Source organism: Schistocerca americana, chromosome 1 (assembly GCF_021461395.2).
Source record: "Schistocerca americana isolate TAMUIC-IGC-003095 chromosome 1, iqSchAmer2.1, whole genome shotgun sequence".
Lineage (NCBI taxonomy): Eukaryota > Metazoa > Arthropoda > Insecta > Orthoptera > Acrididae > Schistocerca > Schistocerca americana.
Window position 1 is genome coordinate 1,147,528,080 of NC_060119.1, and position 21,293 is coordinate 1,147,549,372.

Genomic DNA, 21,293 nt, shown 5'->3' on the forward strand with positions numbered 1-21,293 from the left:
TCACCAGTCCCCCAGAACTTAGAACTACTTAAATCTAACTAACATAAGAACATTACACACATCCATGCCCGAGGCGGGATTAGAACCTGCGACCGTAGCAGTCGCGCAGTTCCCGACTGAAGCGCCTAAACCGCTCGGCCACCGCGGCCGGCTGAGAGTTCTACACACAACAGAAAGTAGTTCCTAGCGTGGCAAAAGTGCTTCCAGTTCTGCGTGAGAAGATAAACTGGAGATGGGGCATTATCTCATTAAAAACTTTACCCAAGCACATGGGATTCATGTGGAAATCCGTACTGAACGAAAGACATTCTCGATAGAACGTGGTGTCATTGTTTCTTGGTGGCCACGTATCCTTGCAGCACACGAGGACCATTACGGAAGCTGAACAAAACAATTATCTTGACGAGTCGTGCAATTACAGAACCTAAGACGCGGAAAATTCCGGCAGAGACCACAAGATGTGCCTCCAGAAGAATGACAGTGGTACGTGTTGGCTCGAAAAACGAAGCAGGTAGAACTAAAGTTCTGCGCGAAATCGACGCAAGCAGTTTGTCATGGCCAAATGAACTCTGAAAATTTTGAAATTTGGTTTTCTGAGATGGTACTCTCAAATCTTCCGCTCATCACTGTAGGCAGGTGGACAAAACACCAGCAGTATACTACCCAAAGGCGGGGATGATAGAACGGTTGCGAAAGACGAACGTTAAATGCAATAACAGCATGACCAATGCAGAGCTGTATTTTCTACTTCTGGAAAATAAGCCAAATGAAAAGACGTATGTAGTAGAACAACTCGCTATGAGTGTAGGACACACCGTGGCTCGCCTGCCGCCTTAGAATTGCGACCTGAACGCAACTGAACTTGCATGGGCGGAAAGGAAACGTTATGTAAGGAAGCACAACGTCCCAGGCGACATGTCTGCAGCAAATCCCAAGAAACTGACAGACAGTCTCTTCAATTCTGTCACTCCAGACGACAGGGAAGAGTACTGCAAAAACCTCAGCAACAAGTGGAACATGGTCATAGGAGGCGCGGTGGCGCCATGGAAATAGCAACCAACGATATTATAATACGTGCTAATGTCTCTAGTGACGACTCGTCTCGCACGGACACAGCTGATAACGAATCTTAACGTAACACGGCCGAGGTGACTAATATAAATTGTCAACCTTCTCCATCCAGTATGTAAACGTTGTGCACATTTAATTACATTGATCTTCCATCAAACATTCTGTTTATCTACAATTCCATATTTTTTCTGACAACTGTTACGCACTAAGTAGTAAGATATGTTTTCATTGGATTCGGCAATTACTACCAACATGCTTCACATCTAGTATCGCTGAAGTGCAGAACACAGGTGGTAGGCTGGTTGCCCCCCCCCCCCCCCCCCCACACCAGCGCGAAGTGGCTTCGAGTTAGGGTCAGGTTATAATACTTGTTAGTGAAACACGTAGCTTAATAAAAATAGAATTACAGAAATTTTTCAGGATTCTAATAATTATACACACCCAGTCCATGTATGAGTAGCTTCAGCTCTCTGGTTCCGACGGAGTCTGAGAAAAATGAAAATGAATAAACTAGCACAAAAGCATAAAACAGGTATAATTAAGGCGAGAACGACCAATAGATCACTTCAGTACCGATGTACGCCACGCTCGAACTCTTACAGAAACCAGGGAAATGCCGCGAATAATGACAATAGTGGTCAAAGGAACACTACATCTCTAGTGTGTCGATAGGTTGAGAAAATTGGAAATTTGTGCATAGTTCCTATGGGAGCAAACTGCTGATATCTGGCGTCATCGGAAAAGGACAATCCAAACGAGGCAATAGAACCAAAATTATGAAATTTGTTAATGTACCTACTTTTTGATGCAACGTGTTGTTAAAGGAAGTATCAAGGAGTGCCTGGAAAAAATCATTTTCTTGAATTGGAAAAAAGTATTGATTCTCCGCAGAGTGTGAAATGTACTTTCTACGCCAGGAAGCGACACCACAATCTGATACCAATCAGCGAACATTCTGAACAGTGGCTCACGACAGCATGCATCGCTGCTCCGTCTAGACGTCAGCCTTATCTGGTGGCCGTTGTCAGCAATTCACAACCGTAGGTTCGCACCAGAGCAGGTAAAGGTTGTTTTTGCTAGCGGTTAGCCTTATCAAGCGACGCAACAGCTGTAGGCACTCATCTTCGTTCGATACCGTTTGTTTTTTCTTGATTACTCTTATCTACTACGAAGCACTCAGATACTCGCTTTTAATTCTGAAACATTATACTAGTTTCCAAAAATTAAGGAGACGTACAACCGTAGTATCAAAATATAAAACAACAAGTTGATATGCCCAGCATTGCTCGTATTCATTTCGCCACTGTTCTATTAAAGACAAAAACGAAAAAATATACAAATGCTTTTATTCCAGTCTTTGATCACAATATCAATTCTTTTGACGATGACCAGTTTCAATCAGTAATGACCATCCTCAGATCTACAATATAAAAATATATACACCTAGTGAGCAGTGTGTCTTTCAACAAAATACAGCATTATGTATCACAATATACTATCATACAACCACGGAAATGTACAGATAAATTACGGTAAGACGTACCTTTTCTACTCCATGTCCTGAAGTGATAAGGCCATAATGACATCGTTAAAACGTATAAATATACTGAGCACAGCATCGTCACATAGAATAGGCCACATCGTCCACACAGCCATTTTTGCAACTGGCTATTGAAGAACGGTAGCTACCAGGAATATGTTTGCCTACATCCTACATAGATGTCGCCACTGTGGGCTTGGATGTAGTCATCAATTACGTAAGAAACATAATCTGATAAAAACACATTAGGTCAAAGATATGCAGCAGACTTTTAAATATTGATATCTATTATAGAAACCAATTGTGATATAGTAAAAGACGAGTACAGTTACCCATATAAAATTGTTAAAAGGAAATGTACAAAGATAATAGGTCTGACACTTACGGTGAATTTACGGTCAAAAGATAATATACGCAATAAACTGCCTGTAGCAACCTATAAATTACCTATGAAAGATAAAATGTCTATATGACAGCTCAAGAAAAGACAGAGCAATGATCTGACTGAAACCGGTCATCGTCAAAAGAATTGATATTGTGATCAAAGACTGGAATAGAAAACATTTGACAGTATTGGATCACTGTTCATATACGCGACTATGTCGCAGCTGGTGAAAAAATATATTTTGTTTGTAGCGAAGTGTGGAAAAAATCTCATTTCCATGTATTCCTGAAAACAGCTTTGAAATTATGGAACAGTTGTACAGAGAAACATGCATAAAGTGCAAATGTATAAGTATGGTATCCAGATTAAGACACAAGATCCCGCACACTTTTTGTAGGCTGGGCGCAGGTGTTTCCCGCATCTACAAGGCGATTTTGTAAACGTCTCTATGGTAACGCCTTTTCATAGCTCTATAAAAGACTATTGTTTTCGCCTACAGACGTTTTCGCATCGCAGCTGAAAGCTGTCGAAAGTTCTGCCAAGTGTCAGGGTTTCCTTAACTTCACTCGCTTGGAGGAGTGTCTTAATAGTGAAGAATAAACGTATTAAAACTTCATGGATGATGCGACATTTTCTCACGTATATCAGTGTTTATGACGTCTCTTCAGCTAAGTTACGTGCAACAATGTATTCTGGGGCAAATTCCAGACAGTCTACGAGTACTGTGCAGGGAGGTGGGTGGCGGACTGGAGGACGATATTGAGACTAACAGTAGTACAAGCTCCAGGCAAGTGGCCCGCCGAAATGGTGTACGTCAAAGTACGGTCATGTTGTAACACGCCCGGGAGTACGAATGGGTGGCGGTGGGGGGAGGGGGGGGGGGGGTACCTTATACTGACTTCTCGTTTCGTGACCGTACTGTCTGCCAAACAGTGTCACTCAGAAACTAATCAACAACAATCACTGCAAAGCAAACACTAACGATCAACACTATGACCACGTCACACTGCTGTAGTAGCACACAGCAATAAAGAGGAAAGCAGACTAAATAGAACTTATCAGAACAGAATGCCACCGAGCGAGGTGGCGCAGTGGTTAGCACACTGGACTCGCATTCGGGAGGACGACGGTTCAATACCGCGTCCCGCCATCCAGATTTAGGTTTTCCGTGATTTCCCTAAATCACTCCAGGCAAATGCCGGGATGGTTCCTTTGAAAGGGCACGGCCGACTACCTTCCCTGTCCTTCCCTAATCCGATGAGACCGATGACCTCGCTGTCTGGTCTCCTCCCCGAAACAACCCAACCCCTCTTTATTCTGAGACGATGTGGAAACCACAGGTTGCGCTGTTTACACTCTAAATCGTAAATGTTTATCCCAATTAACAATCTTGATGAATAACAGTCCAAAACATAATTCAGACGAGCGTACGCGTAACCGACACGACGCGGGTGATTATTGATGATGCGGAAGCGAACGAAAGTTCTTACGTCCATCATACATACAGATATCTGGTAATAGTCCGCCTTGTCACTAGTAATGATATAACACTGTTCGTAAAGTTAATTTTTCAGTTCTCAGTTCTCACTTGTACCAGCGTGCGCGTAACCGTCGCGGCGCGGCTGATTGTTGATAATGCGGAACGCGATGATCGAACGCACGTTCTCACGCTCGCTACAAATCACTGGCACTTGATTGCACTCTTTTGTGGTAAATAGTATTACTGATTCACATTTGTTCATTCTTGGAGACCGAACACAGCGCGGATGATCGATGCTATGCGACACACAACGAGAGGATACATAAATACGTTATTAACGCCACTGCTCATTTTCAATTACTTCTTGACCACTTTCCTCTGAACCATTTCCATATGTCATCATTTTACTATAATAGCACTTGTAGCAACACTTCAACATGAATACTAACAATGCTTCTTACATGCAGAGCTACACACTACACAACTTAACAGTTCCGTGTCCCGCGCTCGACTCACTACAGACGCGGCTGCCCGCAAAGATACTCCACAACTAAGCCAGCGATATGACAATACGCTTACGATGTGTATCCTGAATGGCAACGTTACCATTCCGATCACCTGCAACGAGTGGAAGGATTCTCTCTACGGTAGGATTTTGTCGATTTTTGCACCAGACCATCATAATTATGAGATTTCTGCGATCAGTCCTCTTTACCGCCGAAGAACCCTTCACCAGAACTGGCATCATCAATCTGGATGATCGTCATCTGTGGGATACAGACAATCCTCGGGGAATGGTTGAGGCGTTTCATCAGCATCGGTTCAAAGTCAGTGTGTGGTCAGTGATTCTTAACGACCACATACTTGCACCGGTTATTATTCCACAACGCCTCATCAAAGGAACTTTCCTGGACTTACGCGGAATGCTCTTCCGGAGCTGCTTCCCGTTAGCAATACGACAGGGTACGTAATTTCTGCTTGAGTGAGCACCACCCCACTTCCACACTACAGTTCGCCGACGCCTCAAGAACTTCACGGACACTGGACATGACGCGGAGGCCCTGTAGCATGACCTGCTGGATCACGAGACTTAAATGTCCTGGATTTTTACCTCTGGAGGCATCTGAAAAGCGTTGTGTATGCTGAACCAGTTCCTGACGTCAACAGCGTGTTGACGACGCCTGTGACGTCTATTCGAAGAGAGACCGGAACGTGTAAAAACGAGCGACAATCAACGATGCGACGAGTGAACGCGATCACTGCATCTCTTGGAGGCCACCTTAAGACCTGCTGTCACGTCGATGCGATGCAGCTCTGTACTGAGTTCCACGACGATTTGTTGTTGTTGCAAGCACGCTGTCCATTTCCGGTCACATGTTCATAGGACTTTTTTTGCTCCATTTCCAGCCAGGAATCCGTCGCTGCAGTTTTGTTAATGTTCGCCCTGTATGTTGTGGATCACACATTAAAGGAATAGCAACGTAAAATCACGCCGTTATCAGAATGCAACGTTGCATCAAAATTTCAAAGCAGTTGGCCAAGAACTTTCGCAGATTAACGATTTTTAACAATCAACAATTTACACTTTTATGAATATCATATCCTGGCGATAATTTTGAACAAGAGGATAATGATGGAGGTAATGTTAGACGTTTTATGTTATGCGGTATATTGAAAGTTGAGTAGCATAGATGCAAAGCCCACTAACTGCATGGTAAGTGACACTGAGATAATCACGAAACACTCGTCCCATACAAACGACAATGCAATTGCAGCGAGAATGTTATTGTTGCGTACGAATTTGTTACAGCGCAGCCAACCTAAAGCTCAATAAAAAAAATATCTATTCTACTCGTAACAGATTGAAATGTAGCTTTGAATGTCCAGATTGGTAAATCTGATGTCTACGCACGTGCTTTCCATCCGGACATGGCAGGGCTACAGCCATGCCTATTGGGCATCTAGCGGGCTTAGCATGCAGTTAGCTGCTTTTGAAACCGAACACGATTTTCGACAGCTATTTTCGACGGTTTATAGCCGGTTTTCCAATATGAGACATATTCTATCATGTAGGCGCTGAAAAAATCTATACGGCCGTGTGCCCACCTCAAAATCGACAAAAAATGAATTTTTCAACGTAAATAAACTTCACAATAGCCGTATACTTTAAGATATTTTATTTTATTCTGAAAGCAACCAGTTTCGGCAATAAATTTTGCCGTCATCAGGCCCCATATGCTTTTACCCTTCTCTCTCTCTCTCTCTCTCTCTCTCTCTCTCTCTCTCTCTCTCTCGTTCCTTTAGCTGTTTCTGTCGCCCTTTTTGTAAACTTCCTTCAATAGGTTAAATAAAATGCCTTTACAGAGTGTATGAGTGTAGTGTTTTCATTTAAAATTTGTTTGCCTTCTTCTGTTGCCTTCTGTATGTGAAAGTTCTCTTCTTTACAGTTTGTGGTGTGGGCTGTGGTTGGATTTTTGTATTTTTAAATTTTTTGCTATTGTAGTTGGGTTGTGGTTCTGGGCTATTAGGGGGTCAGCAAATGTCCTCAGAGTGCTGTTACTTTTTACTCTCAGGTGGTTTTTCTCCACAATCGACGTATAGTCTACCAAAATATGCCAGTCGTCTGCTGTCTTTGCATATAATGCAGTTGAAAAAAAAATTGTTTACGGTAATGACTGAATACTTTTTCAACAGACACCAATATGTATTTAGGGGCCGGCCGGTTTGACCGAGCGGTCCTAGGCTCTACAGTCTGGAACCGCGCGACCGCTACGGTCGCAGGTTCGAATCCTGCCTCGAGCATGGATGTGTGTGATGTCCTTAGGTTAGTTAGGTTTAAGTAGTTATAAGTTCTAGGGGACTGATGACCTCAGATGTTAAGTCCCATAGTGCTGAGAGAAATTTTGCATTTAGGGCGGAATGGTCAACTGGTATACTCTGTTTCTCCCGAGCCGCCTTTTATTTTTCATTTGACGAATTGTAGTGCATTGTTTCCCTTTCTCATTTGCAGTTTGTACGTCATTATGTACGGAAAACTGAGAGACACAATTGGTCTACGTGAAATATGGAACAAGCCGTTGATTCGGTAATTGATAAAATGATGACCCACGCAAAAGCATCTAAACTGTCCATCGTGCCTTGACTACTTCAAAACAATACGTAAAAATGAATAAGGACAGTCCTCTTTCAACAACTGACGAAATCTCCGGAAAAGATCAGCGAGTTTTCAATGAGGAGCAAGAATTAGAACCAGTCTAATACTTTAAGGATCCGCAAAACCGATGTTATTGTATGACTATGGAACAACTGCGGAACTGGTGTATCAATTCGCGGAACGAAACGGAGGCCCGCATGCATTCTTCAACTAAACTAAAAGACTGGGGAAATTGGGACCTCGGATTTCTGGCTCGCCATCCCGACTTAAGTTTCAGGAAGCAGTGGGCTCACAACTCGTTTGATGAAGCCAAGCTTACTTGCAAGATGTGACATCGAAGAAAGAAAGAAAGAAGAAGAATTTTTAAAAAACGTAGTCCATGCTGCTCCGTGCACGAGGCGGAACGGACTTAAATAGTTTAGTTGATTGATATAACAAACTAAATTAGAAATGTCTGAATAAACGGTTCCTAATTTTTCTACATTTTTTTCATCACAGAGACCTCCAGAATTTTCACCAAACGTTAACAGGCCATTTCGCCCCGGCCTCCCCTATAATGTACCCACGGTTAGCTTTCGGGACAGTTTTCTTATTAAGCACAAATCCAGGATTTGGTTCGGTGGGGTAGGGGAGGGTAAAGAGGGTTCTCAGTTTGTTACTTGCTCTCCGTCCCTGCACCCCCACCCCCAACATTCCTAAATATAACTTGGCGTACACCACTTCTAATGTGCCACAGGTGTCTACGATTTCAATAATAGTAATAAAAATATGTAATTACACTAGTTCTAATATGATAATTATTATACGTTCACATCGGTGCTTAGTACACAGCTTTAGCTTAAGTTTTAAAAAATTGACTTTCAGAGAGACAACGTTTGAAAAACATTTGTCCGAAAATTTGAGAAGTACGTGTGACATGCAACTGATTTAAAAAGGGTAATTCCAACAAAATATTATAACTTTGAAACTTCCTGGCAGATTAAAACTGTGTGCCGGGCCGAGACTCGAACTCGGGACCTTTGCCTTTCGCGGACAAATTCTCTACCACCTGAGCTACCGAAGCACGACTCACGGCCTTTCTCACAGTCTCGGCCCGGCACACAGTTTTAATCTGCCAGGAAGTTTCATATCAGCGCACACCCCGCTGCAGAGTGAAAATTTCATTATGGTATCATAACTTTGCCTATGCCGTAATTTACACGACACAAAATCGAATGTGTACCCACTATTATTACTATTTCACTTAGTACAAAGATTCTGAACAGCGTCCAAATGAGGCGAATACAGTTGTTTCCGCCTACATTCGAGGAATTGTTTATCTGATATTTTGTATTAGTAGAGATGCCTTCTCCCTTTCTGCTTCCCGTGGTTTTCTGGTCCAGGATGTGGACTCAGCAACCGTATTGTTGGCAGCAGCTACCGTCAGACTGTGAATGGACGTCTGTATTTGGCTGGAATGTCACACGTCAGGCTGCAAGCTCATACATGTCTTAACTGCAGCTTGTAATTTTTAGAATTCCTTCTCATTTCCGAGACTCAGGTTCCATGCTACTTCATTCTCTGAAAGTTAGCTGAGAAATCTGGAAACTGATGTACTTAAAAATACGAACGCTTTTACTGAAAATGTTTTTTTTGGGTGAGGAAGATCACGACCCTTCAAAACACTCACCCTCCCTTGAATCATCGACTCTGTCGGCTTAGTCACACATTTCTGTAATCAATGCTAAGCAGCGGTTTAGGTGGTGGAAAAGCGACGCCACAGCACTGCGGACATCTACATCTACATTGATGTTCTGCAAATCACATTTAAGTGCCTGGTAGAGGGTTCATCGAACCACCTTCAAAATTCTCTATTATTCCAATCTCGTATAGCGCGAGGGAAGAATGAACACCTATATCTTTCCGTACGAGCTCTGATTTCCCTTGTTTTATCGTGGTGATCGTTCCTCCCTATGTAGGTCGGAGTCAACAAAATATTTTCGCATGCGAACGAGAAAGTTGGTGATTGGAATTTCGTGAGAAGATTCTGTCGCAACGAAAAACGCATTTCTTTTAATGACGTCCATCCCAAATCCTGTATCATTTCTGTGACACTCTCTCCCATATTTCGCGATAATACAAAACGTGCTGCATTTCTTTGAACTTTTTCGATGTACTCAATCAGTCCTATCTGGTAAGGTCCCACACCGCTCAACAGTATTCTAAAAGAGGACGGACAAGCGTAGTGTAGGCAGTCCCCTTAGTAGGTCTGTTCCATTTTCTAAGTGTCCCGCCAATGAAGCGCAGTCTATGGTTAGCCTTCCCCACAACATTTTCTGTGTGTTCCTTCCAATTTAAATTGTTCGTAATTGTAATTCAATGGAAGGAATACCTGGAGAACGTTACCTGCCATCATCTGTTCTGCCAGCAGAGCGGCATCAAGAAGGTGGTGTTACAGCATAGGGGTGCTTTTTCACGGCTATTCCCTTATTTCTCTTAAGAAAACGCTAAATGATTGTTTGCATCAGCATAAAGCAATAACTGTGAGGCAATGATTTTTGGGTATATTTCTCGAAATGGACTGGCCTGCCTAGTGTTCCGCTCTATAACTGCCCACGTCGTGTTGTGCCAACTCCACTGTAGCTTGTATGGATTTTTAAGTTTGTTTTATACGCCCAACTTCTGATTTCACCACACAAGTCTCCAGGACTGAGCAGTTATTGCCCGATGACGACACGCAATACAGTTTGTTGAAGCGGAGTTTGCCGTTATTAATTATGTTTTTAGATTTAATTTTATTACTCGTACAGAGACTCAACGTTCCCTTAACAGCGCGTCGTCAAAATAAGTATGATATGCTAATGTCTTTGCAATATATAATGTCGACTATTGAGTTAAAGTTCGTACCTATTTTGCTATTTTAGAGAAGAGAAACCTTAAGCGCTTCTGCTTCTATAGTCTCAGTATCAAATGTTCACTAATTTCAATTTACTTCCTATCTCAGTTCAGTATTTAACACAAATTATAAAAATGGTTCAAATGGCTCTGAGCACTATGGGACTCAACTGCTGTGGTCATTAGTCCCCTAGAACTTAGAACTACTTAAACCTAACTAACCTAAGGACATCACGCACATCCATGCCCGAGGCAGGATTCGAACCTGCGACCGTAGCAGTCGCACGGTTCCGGACTGCGCGCCTAGAACCGCGAGACCACCGCGGCCGGCCACAAATTACATATTAATGTCATTTCAGAGATATTACGTAGGTTCCACACTAACGGAATAACACGTAATTGTCACTGAATATCATTTTTATTAATAATCCTTTTTATTATGACGTAAATGTTAATGAATGATCACTATCTAGGAGGAAAGAGGGATTCATCCTAATCATGAGATAATAGCTTTTAATGAGCCCGCAATCGTTAATTAAATAAAAAGTCACGTTCAAGGATGATATGCGAACAACTTACGTTACGCCCGTTTTCACGTATCTGTCAAAACTAATCCTGTCGCTCACAATTCAAATTAACACTGACGTTAACCCCTTTTGTCGGAACATCGAATCGTAACTATTATGTGAAAGTTTTTTATAGTCCTCGAATTAATTCCTTTCAGATACGCGCGCGACTGAACAGCATAACGGAACACAAACGACTTGTTTTAACAACCGAACAATGCAATGACGTTACATTACGACAATGTTCGCCCAATGAACATCTTTGACTTTATCTTTTCTACTCTGCTTAATTAAATTATTCCTAATTACAATTTATTCAGCTATTTAACGAAAACATCTAACAAAAAATAAAATAAATTTATCCCAACGTAAAAGATCGGTTATAGCTCCGAAGCTAAACCCGATGTAACAGTTTTGGGAAGAATCAAAACTTCGCTCCAAAAATGGAATGAAGATTAGGGTTTAAGAACCCATCGACGTCGATATCGTTAATTGAGTAGCACAATCTCACATTGTTTCAAAGATGTGGAAGGAAGTCGGTCGTGCCCTTTAAAAGGAGCAATTTTGGGGAATCGCGACTTCGTTCCAGACCTCAGCGTCCAGCATCAGTACCTCCCCTCCTTTAGGCTCTTGAGCAAGAATGGGCTGCCATTTGTCCACAGACATTGTCACCTCACTGTCAATTTCATCAGGAGTGTTAAAGCCTTTACAAAGGCCAAGGGTGGAAATGTCCCATATTAACGTTCACTAACCGGTTTCTGGGTACTTTTGACCAGATAGCGTTACCTGTAAGGCACGAAGCACTCAAGTTACTGGTCACTGACACGGAGCAGTCATATCCCTTCAGGTTTAGTCAGGTTATTATGAGCATTAGTGCACTAACAGTGGTGTTAGACGTCGTTACCCTGAGGTGACAAAAGCCATGGAATACCTTCTAAAATCGAACTGGACTTCCACCTGCCTGGTGTAATGCGGCAACCCGACGTAGAATGGACTCGAAACATCATTGGAAGTCTCCTGCAGAAATATTGATCCGTGATGCCTCTATAGCCATCCATAATTGCGAAACTGTTTCCGTTGCTCATAAATAAAGCGTTCGGCAATGTGAAACGGTGCAAGATGTTCAAAATTCTGAGAAAAACAGGGGTAAGCTTGTAAGGTGGCTATAATTTCGCACCTTATAAGAACTCATCCACATACTTTGCCGTGACCTACAACCACAATTAGGTATCATTTCGTAGGTTGTACATCGTATATATGAATATTTAAAGAAGACTGACATTGTCACGTACGCCTTGTAAATAATTGTTAACGCTTATCACATGAAAGGAGACGGAGTGTCTTTATTAACAGAACGGCGTAATGAATTATTGCCTATACTAGTTGAGGTTGGAACGCCAGTGGGGATGAAACGGCAGGCATAACTAATGCTCTGGGTAGAAGGTCCACACACACTTGTTGGTCCTGCTTAAAAACAGGAAGCAGGTAGACGGACGTCGTGGCACCTGAGCTCTGGAGCACAATAGGGTGACGGCCGGCCGCTATTGTAGCAGGACTGGAAGGATAAGCGGGAACTCTGCAAATCTTGGATGCAGGTGAGAAGAACGAAGAAGCGGCACCTCGGAAACCACGCAGGCTGGGTTATTTCCAAGGATCTTTACTCAGAAGTGTACCATTGTACGAGTATTGGCTTTTCCTCGCAAACTTTCCGCGCTGGACGACAAAAGACTAAAATATGGTTGGTCGGCGTTCGGAACAATCTGTAGAGAAGGAGAATAGTCCGTGGTTTCGGGAGTATGATTCGTTTTCGGAATTACGAGGGTGGGGGACTGAGCCTTGCTGGGAAGACAAAAGTGGAGAGACGAGGTCTTCCGTGGTGACGGTCGTTCGGTATCAGCTTTGTTGGTACAGATGGACTTGCTATCTTTGCTCTCAGGAGAGTTTATAGTTAGACCAGTTAGGCACTGTACTGTTGCGAACCTATACGATTCTGGACTTCACCTCTGGGTTGGAAGTCGTCGTTGAGTCCGCAGCGTTCAGTAATTGAGAGCACTTCTTCTGCCTATACTTACGTTGAGACGTTATCTGAACTCCGTCAGAGGACCGCCTTCTGCCGTCCTAGTGTTTGAAACAGTTTATTTGTGGCTGGAGTTCTTCCATCGTCGCAGACGAGTACGAGAACCACCACTTCGACACACCGGACGCAGTACAGACGGTGATATCGCAAATTGCTTCGGCTTATTATGACTATAAAGCTAAACAGCTGTGATCACGTAACTTTTGTTTCCACTGACGTTGCACATCACTGTAGATCATCTTTGAAAGTAGTGTCTTCTAGTGTTTGGTACGCAGATGTCAGTCATTTCGCGGTATTGATATTAGACCGCGCAGTCATAATAAGGGGTAGAGTTGGCCAATTGATTAATAATTTTAGTTAGGAAATATAGACATTTTTACTTGAAGCGTTGATTTTAATCTATAATCCATATTGATCACTTAGTAGTATTAGTTGCCTTCATCATTCATTTATGTTTAGATTGTAGTTTATATGCAGAAAAAGAGCATTAAGAGATCCTACGATCTGGTTCAGGGGGTAGTCAGACAGGCCAAATCATCATTTTAGCGTTTATTATTATCCGTTGCGCAGATTCGTTTTTACACCCGCCTTGGAAGCTATAGGGAGAGACGAGTAGTAATACAATATCTACAAGAGCCAAGACGGGATAATAAGAGTGGACGGCCAAGGACGAAATGCTCAGATTAAAAAGGATGTAAGATAGGGACGTAGTCTTTCCCCCCTATTGTTCAATCTGCACATCGAAGAAGCAATGATGGAAATAAAAGAAAGGTTCAGGAGTGGAATCAAAATTCAAGGTGAAAGGATATACGTAGTACGATTCGCTGATGACATTGCGATTCTGAGTTAAAGTGAAGAAGAACTACATGATATGCTGAATGCAATGAACTATCTAATGAGTAAGTGGCAGAAATGAGAACAGCGAGGAAATTAACATCAGGATTGATGGTCACGAAGTTGATGAAGTTAAGGAATTGTGCTACCTAAGCAGTAAAATAACCAATGATGGACGGAGAAAGGAGTACATCAAAAGAAAACTAGAACTGACAGGAAGGGCATTCCCGGCCCAGAGAAGTCTACTAGTATCAAACATAGGCCTTAATTTGAGGAAGAAATTTCTGAGAATGTACGTCTGTAGCACAGCATTGTATGATAGTGAAACATAGACTGTGGGAAACCGGAAAAGGAGAGAATCGAAGCATTTGAGATTTGGTGCTACAGGTGAATGTTGAAAATTACGTGGACTCATAACGCAAGGAATGAGGAGGTGCTGCACAGAATCTGAGAGGAAAGGAATATGTGGAAAACACTGAGAAGGAGATGGGATAGGATGATAGGACATATGTTAAGACATCAGGGGATGACTTCCGCGGTACTAGAGAGAGTTGTAGAGGACAAAATCTATAGAGGAAGACAGAGATCCGAGTACATCCAGCAAATAACTGAGAACATAGGTTGCAAGTGCTATTCTGAGATAAAGAAGTTGGCACAGGAGCGAAATTTGTGGCGGGCCGCATGAAACCAGTCTGAAGACTGATGACCCAAAAAAATGGAAAAAAGAAGAAAATGTTCGATGGGATTCGTGTCGGGCGATCTGGGTGGCCAAATCTTGTATAGAATATTCTTCAAGCCAACCGCAAAAACAGTTGTGGCCCGGTCATAGTGCATTGCCACCCGTAAAAGTTCCATCGTTGTTCCTATAAACGTCCATGAATGACTACAAATGGTCTCCAAGTAGCCGAACAGAGGCCACAGTCCGTCACAAGTAAACACAGCCCACACTATTATGGAGCCACCACCAGCTTCCACAGTGCCTTGTGGACAACTTGGGCCCATGATATTGTGGGCTCTGCGCCAGAGTCGAGTTCTATCGTCAGATCTTAACAAATGGAATCTGGACTTATCCCACCAGGTCACACTTTTCCAATCGTGTAGGGTCCAGCCGAGATGGTCACGATCCCTGGATAGCCGCGCCAGAGGATACCGTACCGTTAGGAAAGGGACACGCGTCAGTCGTCTTCTGCCATAGCCCATTAACGCCATTTTTTGGTTTACTGTCCTAACTGATACGTTCGTTGTACGTCTCACATTGCAGTGCTGTTTGTCTGTTAGCACTGACAACTCTACGCAAACAACGCTGCTCTCGGTCGTTAAGTGAAGGCTGTTAGCCACTGTGTTGTACATGGTAAGAGGTAATGCCTGACATTTGGTATTCTGAGCACACTCTTGACACTGTATCTCGGATTATACAGGGTGGTCCATTGATAGTGACCGGCCCAAATATCTCACGAAATAAGCATCAAACGAAAAAACTACAAAGAACGAAACTCGTCTAGCTCGAAGGGGCAAACCAGACGGCGCTATGGTTGGCCCGCTGGATGGCGCTTCCATGGGTCAAACGGATATCAACTGGGATAGTTGGGGATCCCAGTTTTTATTACATATTCGTGTAGTACGTAAATAAATATGAATGTTTTAGTTTGATCACTTTTTTCGCTTTGTGACAGATGGTGCTGTTTAAGCACAAACATATGGCTCACAATTTTAGACGAACAGTTGGTAACAGGTAGGTTTTTTAAATTAAACTACAGAACGTAGGCAGCACGTAACATTCCGCCAGTACGGACGGTATTTGCTTCGTAATACATTACCCGTGTTAAAATGGACCGTTTACCAATTGCGGGAAAGGTCGATATGGTGTTGATGTATGGCTATTGTGATCAAGTTGCCCAACGGGCGTGTGTTATGTATGTTGCTCGGTATCCTGGACGACATCATCCAAGTGTCCGGACAGTTCGCCGGATAGTTACGTTATTTAAGGAAACAGGAAATGTTCAGCCACATGTGAAACGTCAACCACGACCTACAACAAATGATGCCCAAGTAGGTGTTTTAGCTGCTGTCGCGGCTAATCCACACATCAGTAGCAGAGAAACTGGGCGAGAATCTGGAATCTCAAAAACGTCGGTGTTGAGAATGCTACATCAACATTGATTGCAGCCGTACCATATTTCTATGCACCAGGAATTGCATGGCGACGACTTTGAACGTGGTGTACAGTTCTGCCACTGGCCACAAGAGAAATTACGGGACGATGACAGATTTTTGCACGCGTTCTGTTTAGCGACGAAGCGTCATTCACCAAGAACGGTAACGTAAAGCGGCATAATATGCACTATTGGGCAACGGAAAATCCACGATGCCTGCGACAAATGGAACATCAGCGACCTTGGCGGGTTAATGTATGGTGCGGCATTATGGGAGGAAGGATAATTGGCCCCCATTTTATCGATGGCAGTCTAAATGGTGCAACTTATGCTGATTTACTACGTAATGTTATACCGATGTTACTAAAAGATGTTACACTACATGACAGAATGGCGATGTACTTCCAACATGATGGATGTCCGGCACATAGTTCGCGTGCAGTTGGAGCGGTAGTGAATAGGTGTATTGGTCTTCGAAGCACCATACCATGGCCCGCACGTTCACCGGATCTGACGTCTCCGGATTTCTTTCTGTGGGGAAAGATGAAGGATATTTGCTATCGTGATCCACCGACAACGCCTGACAACATGCGTCAGCGCATTGTCAATGGATGTGTGAACATTACGGAAGGCGAATTACTCGCTGTTGAGAGGAATGTCGTTACACGTATTGCCAAATGCATTGAGGTTGACGGACATCATTATGAGCATTTATTCCATTACTGTGGTATTTACAGGTAATCACGCTGTAACAGCATGCGAAAATGACAAGTTTACAAAGGTACGTGTATCAGATTGGAAGGACTGAAATAAAGTGTTCAAACGTACCTACGTTCTGTATTTTAATTTAAAAAACCTAACTGTTACCAACTGTTCGTCTAAAATGTGAGCCATATGTTTGTGACTATTACAGCGCCATCTAACACAAAGCGAAAAAAGTGGTCCAACTAAAACATTCATATTTCTTTGCGCACTACACGAATATGTAATAAAAAATGGGGGTTCATATTTCAAAGAACGCAGTTCAAATCCGTTTGACCTATGGCAGCGCCATCTAGCGGGCCAATCATGGCGCCATCTGGTTTGCCCCTTTAAGGTAGACGAGTTTCGTTCTTTGTAGTTTTTTCGTTTGATGCTCGTTCCGTGAGATATTTGGTCCGGTCACGATCAATGGACCACCCTGTATAATTCACTAACAATTTCCGAAATCGAATTTCCAATGCGTTTAGCATCATCTACCATTCCGCATTCAACGCCTGTTAATTCCCGTCGTGCGGCCTTAATGATGTCGGAAACTTGAGTTCAAATGACAGCTCCAGCTATGCAGTGCCCTTGTAAACCTCGTGTACGCGATGCTACCGCCATCTGTACATGTGCATATCGCTATCCATGACTTGTCACCTCAGTATGTATGAGAACCGCCAAATCTCCAAAGTCCACAGTATATATAAATGACCTAGTAGATAGTGTCGGAAGTTCCATGCGGCTTTTCGCGGATGATGCAGTAGTATACAGAGAAGTTGCAGCATTAGAAAACTGCAGCGAAATGCTGGAAGACATGCAGCGGATAGGCACTTGTTGTTGTTGTTGTTGTTGTTGTGGTCTTCAGTCCTGAGCTCTCCATGCTACCCTATCCTGTGCAAGCTTCTTCATCTCCCAGTACTTCCTGCAACCTACATCCTTCTGAATCTGCTTAGTGTATTCATCTCTTGGTCTCCCTCTACGATTTTTACCCTCCACGCTGCCCTCCAATGCTAAATTTGTGATCCCTTGATGCCCCAGAACATGTCCTACTAACCGGTCCCTTCTTTGTGTCAAGTTGTGCCACAAACTCCTCTTCTCCCCAATTCTATTCAATACTTCATCATTAGTTATGTGATCTACCCATCTAATCTTCAGCATTCTTCTGTAGCACCACATTTCGAAAGCTTCTATTCTCTTCTTGTCCAAACTATTTATCGTTCATGTTTCACTTCCATACATGGCTACACTCGACACAAATACTTTCAGGAAAGACTTCATGACACTTAAATCTATATTCGATGTTAAATTTTTCTTCTTCAGAAACGCTTTCCTTGCCATTGCCAGTCTACATTTTATATCTTCTCTACTTCGACCATCATCATTTATTTTGCTCTCCAAATAGCAAAACTCCTTTACTACTTTAAGTGCCTCATTTCCTAATCTAATTCCCTCAGCATCACCCGATTTAATTCGACTACATTCCATTATCCTCGTTTTGTTTTTGTTGATGTTCATCTTATATCCTCCTTTCAAGACAATGTTCATTCCCTTCAACTGCTCTTCCAAGTCCTTTGCTGACTCTGATAGAATTACAATGTCATCGGCGAACCTCAAAGTTTTTATTTCTTCTCCATGGATTTTAATACCTACTCCGAATTTTTCTTTTGTTTCCTTTACTGCTTGTTCAATATACAGATTGAATAACAACGGGGAGAGGCTATAACCCTGTCTCACTCCCTTCGCAACCACTGCTTCCCTTTGATGCCCCTCGACTCTTACAACTGCCATCTGGTTTCTGTACAAATTGTAAATAGCCTTTCGCTTCCTGTATTTCACCCCTGCCACCTTTAGAATTTGAAAGAGAATATTCCAGTCAACATTGTCAAAAGCTTTCTCTAAGTCTAGAAATGCTAGAAACGTAGGTTTGCCTTTCCTTAATCTTTCTTCTAACACTTCTGATACTTAACATAGACAAATGTAATGTATTGCGAATACATAGAAAGAAGGATCCTTTATTGTATGATTATATGATAGCGGAACAAACACTGGTAGCCCTTACTTCTGTAGAATATTTGGGAGTATGCGTACGGAACGAGTTGAAGTGGAATGATCATATAAAATTAATTGTTGGTAAGGCGGGTGCCAGGATGACATTCATTGGGAGAGTCCTTAGAAAATGTAGTCCATCAAAGGAGGTGGCTTACAAAACACTTGTTCGACCTATCCTTGAGGGATCCGTACCAGGTCGGGTTGACAGAGGAGATAGAGAAGATCCAAAGAAGAGCGGCCCGTTGCGTCACAGGGTTATTTGGTAAGCGTGATAGCGTTACGGACATGTTAAGCAAACTCAAGTGGCAGACTCTGCAAGAGAGAGACGCTCTGCATCGCGGTGGAGCTTGCTGTCCAGGTTTCTAGAGGGTGCGTTCCTGGATGAGGTATCGAATATATTGCTTCCCCCTATCTCCCGAGGAGATCACGAATGTAAAATTAGAGAGATTCGAGCGCGCACGGAGGCTTTCCGGCAGTTGTTCTTCCCGCGAACCATACGCGACTGGGACAGGAAAAGGAGGTAATGACTGTGGCACGTAAAGTGCCCTCCGCCACACACCGTCGGGTGGCTTGCGGAGTATGAATGTAGATGTAGATAGCTTGCCTCAATATACGCCACTTGTGCTCCCGCGCCTTTGCAGGTGAGGTGGCTGACGGAAGAGCTGGGCTTCGAGCACGCCTTCAACTACCAGACGAGCGACGTGGGCGCGGCGCTGCGGCGGGTGGCGCCCGGCGGGGTCGACGTCTACTACGACACGGTGGGCGGCGACCTGAGCTCCGCGGTGGCCGACTGCATGCGCCAGAGGGGCCGCATCGCCGTGTGCGGCTGCGTGTCCACGTACCGCGACCCGCGCCCGCCCAAGATGCTGCTCATCCCGCCCGCCGTCGTCCGCAAGCGGCTGCGCATGGACGGCTTCATGTTCACCCAGTGGCGCGACCGCTGGCCGGAGGCCGACGAGCGGATGGCGCTCTGGATCAGGCAGGGCCGGCTCAAGTGGCGGGAGACCATCACCGACGGCTTCCTCAACACGCCGCGCGCGTTCGCCGCCATGCTCAGGGGCGACGCCATCGGCAAGGCTCTCGTCAAAGTCTGACCACAAACTCCAGTGCTCGAATGTACACGCGGCTGACTGACTGTGGACCTCTCACTTTTCCCACCGAGCAGATTCCCGAATGTGAAAGTGACTTGAGCGTAGACTATCGCAGCCATAGGCATCTCGATCTGAGAGAGTGGCGTCGTGCATAAGGAATGTACTCGAACATGGGGGTACTGCAGGTGGCCTTCAAGGAGAAACTGCAAAGTGATGATCTAATGGCAGTACACCGGTGTATATGAGGGGCGTTCGCTAACTAACGCAACACATTTTTTTCTGATAGTTGGCTTCATTCAGGTTCCAGTACACGAGGCCGGCCGGGGTGGCCGAGCGGTTCTAGGCGCTACATTCAGGAACCGCGCGGCTACTATGGTCGCAGTTTCGAATCCTGCCTCGGGCATGGATGTGTGTGATGTCCTTAGGTTCGTTAGGTTTAAGTAGTTCTAAGTTCTAGCGAACTGATGACCTCAGAAGTTAAGTCCCACAGTGCTCAGAGCCATCTGAACCAGTACACGATATTATTCCCCACTCTTTTAAAAAGCACTCCGTCTTCAGGCCACGAGTGGCCTTCCGGGACCATCCAACCGCCGTGTCATCGTCGGCGGAGGATGCGGATAGGAGGGCCGTTGGGTCAGCACACCGCTCTCCCGGTCCTAAGATGTTATTCTTGACCGAAGTCGCTACTGTTCGGTCGAGTAGCTCCTCAATTGGCATCACGAGGCTGAGTCGACCCCGAAAAATGGCAACAGCGCATGGCGGCCCGGATGGTCACCCATCCAAGTGCCGACCACGCCCGACAGCGCTCAACTTCGGTGATCTCACGGGAACCGGTGTATCCACTGCGGCAAGGCCGTTGCCATTCCCCACTCTTTTGGCTACAGAAATCTGTTTTTCAACACAATCTCAGTTCAATGCGACGGCCTACGCCACATCACTCTGAGGGCACGGTACCACTCTACGTCGCAACCAATACCCTTCACCATCAGTATCCTCCTCTCAACCATGTACTGTTTCCCGTGGAGTGCATCCTTCACTGGCCCAAACAGATGGAAGTCAGAAGGTGCGAGATCCGTGTCGCAGTGATGAGCCTATGTTCATCAACTGTGACCGTGATCCACAGAAAATTGTCACCATCAGTCTCGTAACGGGCAACCAGTTACGCACAATTGGCCTTTCGTTGCCCTTTATGGTCCTCTGCTAGGTGGCGAGGAATCCAGTAGGCACACAGAAGTACCCCAACTGGTGCACGAGTACGTCAGCACTACCAACAGA

At 44.2% G+C, this 21,293-nt stretch overlaps 1 protein-coding gene and 1 pseudogene across 1 annotated transcript in view; one reads left to right on the top strand and one right to left on the bottom strand.

The window, feature by feature from the left end:
- LOC124597390 (prostaglandin reductase 1-like) overlaps window positions 1-20,393 on the top strand; it is a 54,572-nt gene extending 34,179 nt beyond the window's left edge. Inside the window, exon 3 of the mRNA XM_047135936.1 lies at window positions 19,569-20,393. Within this exon, the coding sequence (XP_046991892.1) occupies window positions 19,569-20,021 (453 nt within the window). The 3' untranslated portion in view covers window positions 20,022-20,393. The remainder of the gene's footprint in view (window positions 1-19,568) is intronic.
- A 368-nt stretch (window positions 20,394-20,761) lies between these two features.
- Window positions 20,762-20,879, bottom strand: LOC124559785 (annotated as a pseudogene).
- Window positions 20,880-21,293: the final 414 nt, after the last annotated feature.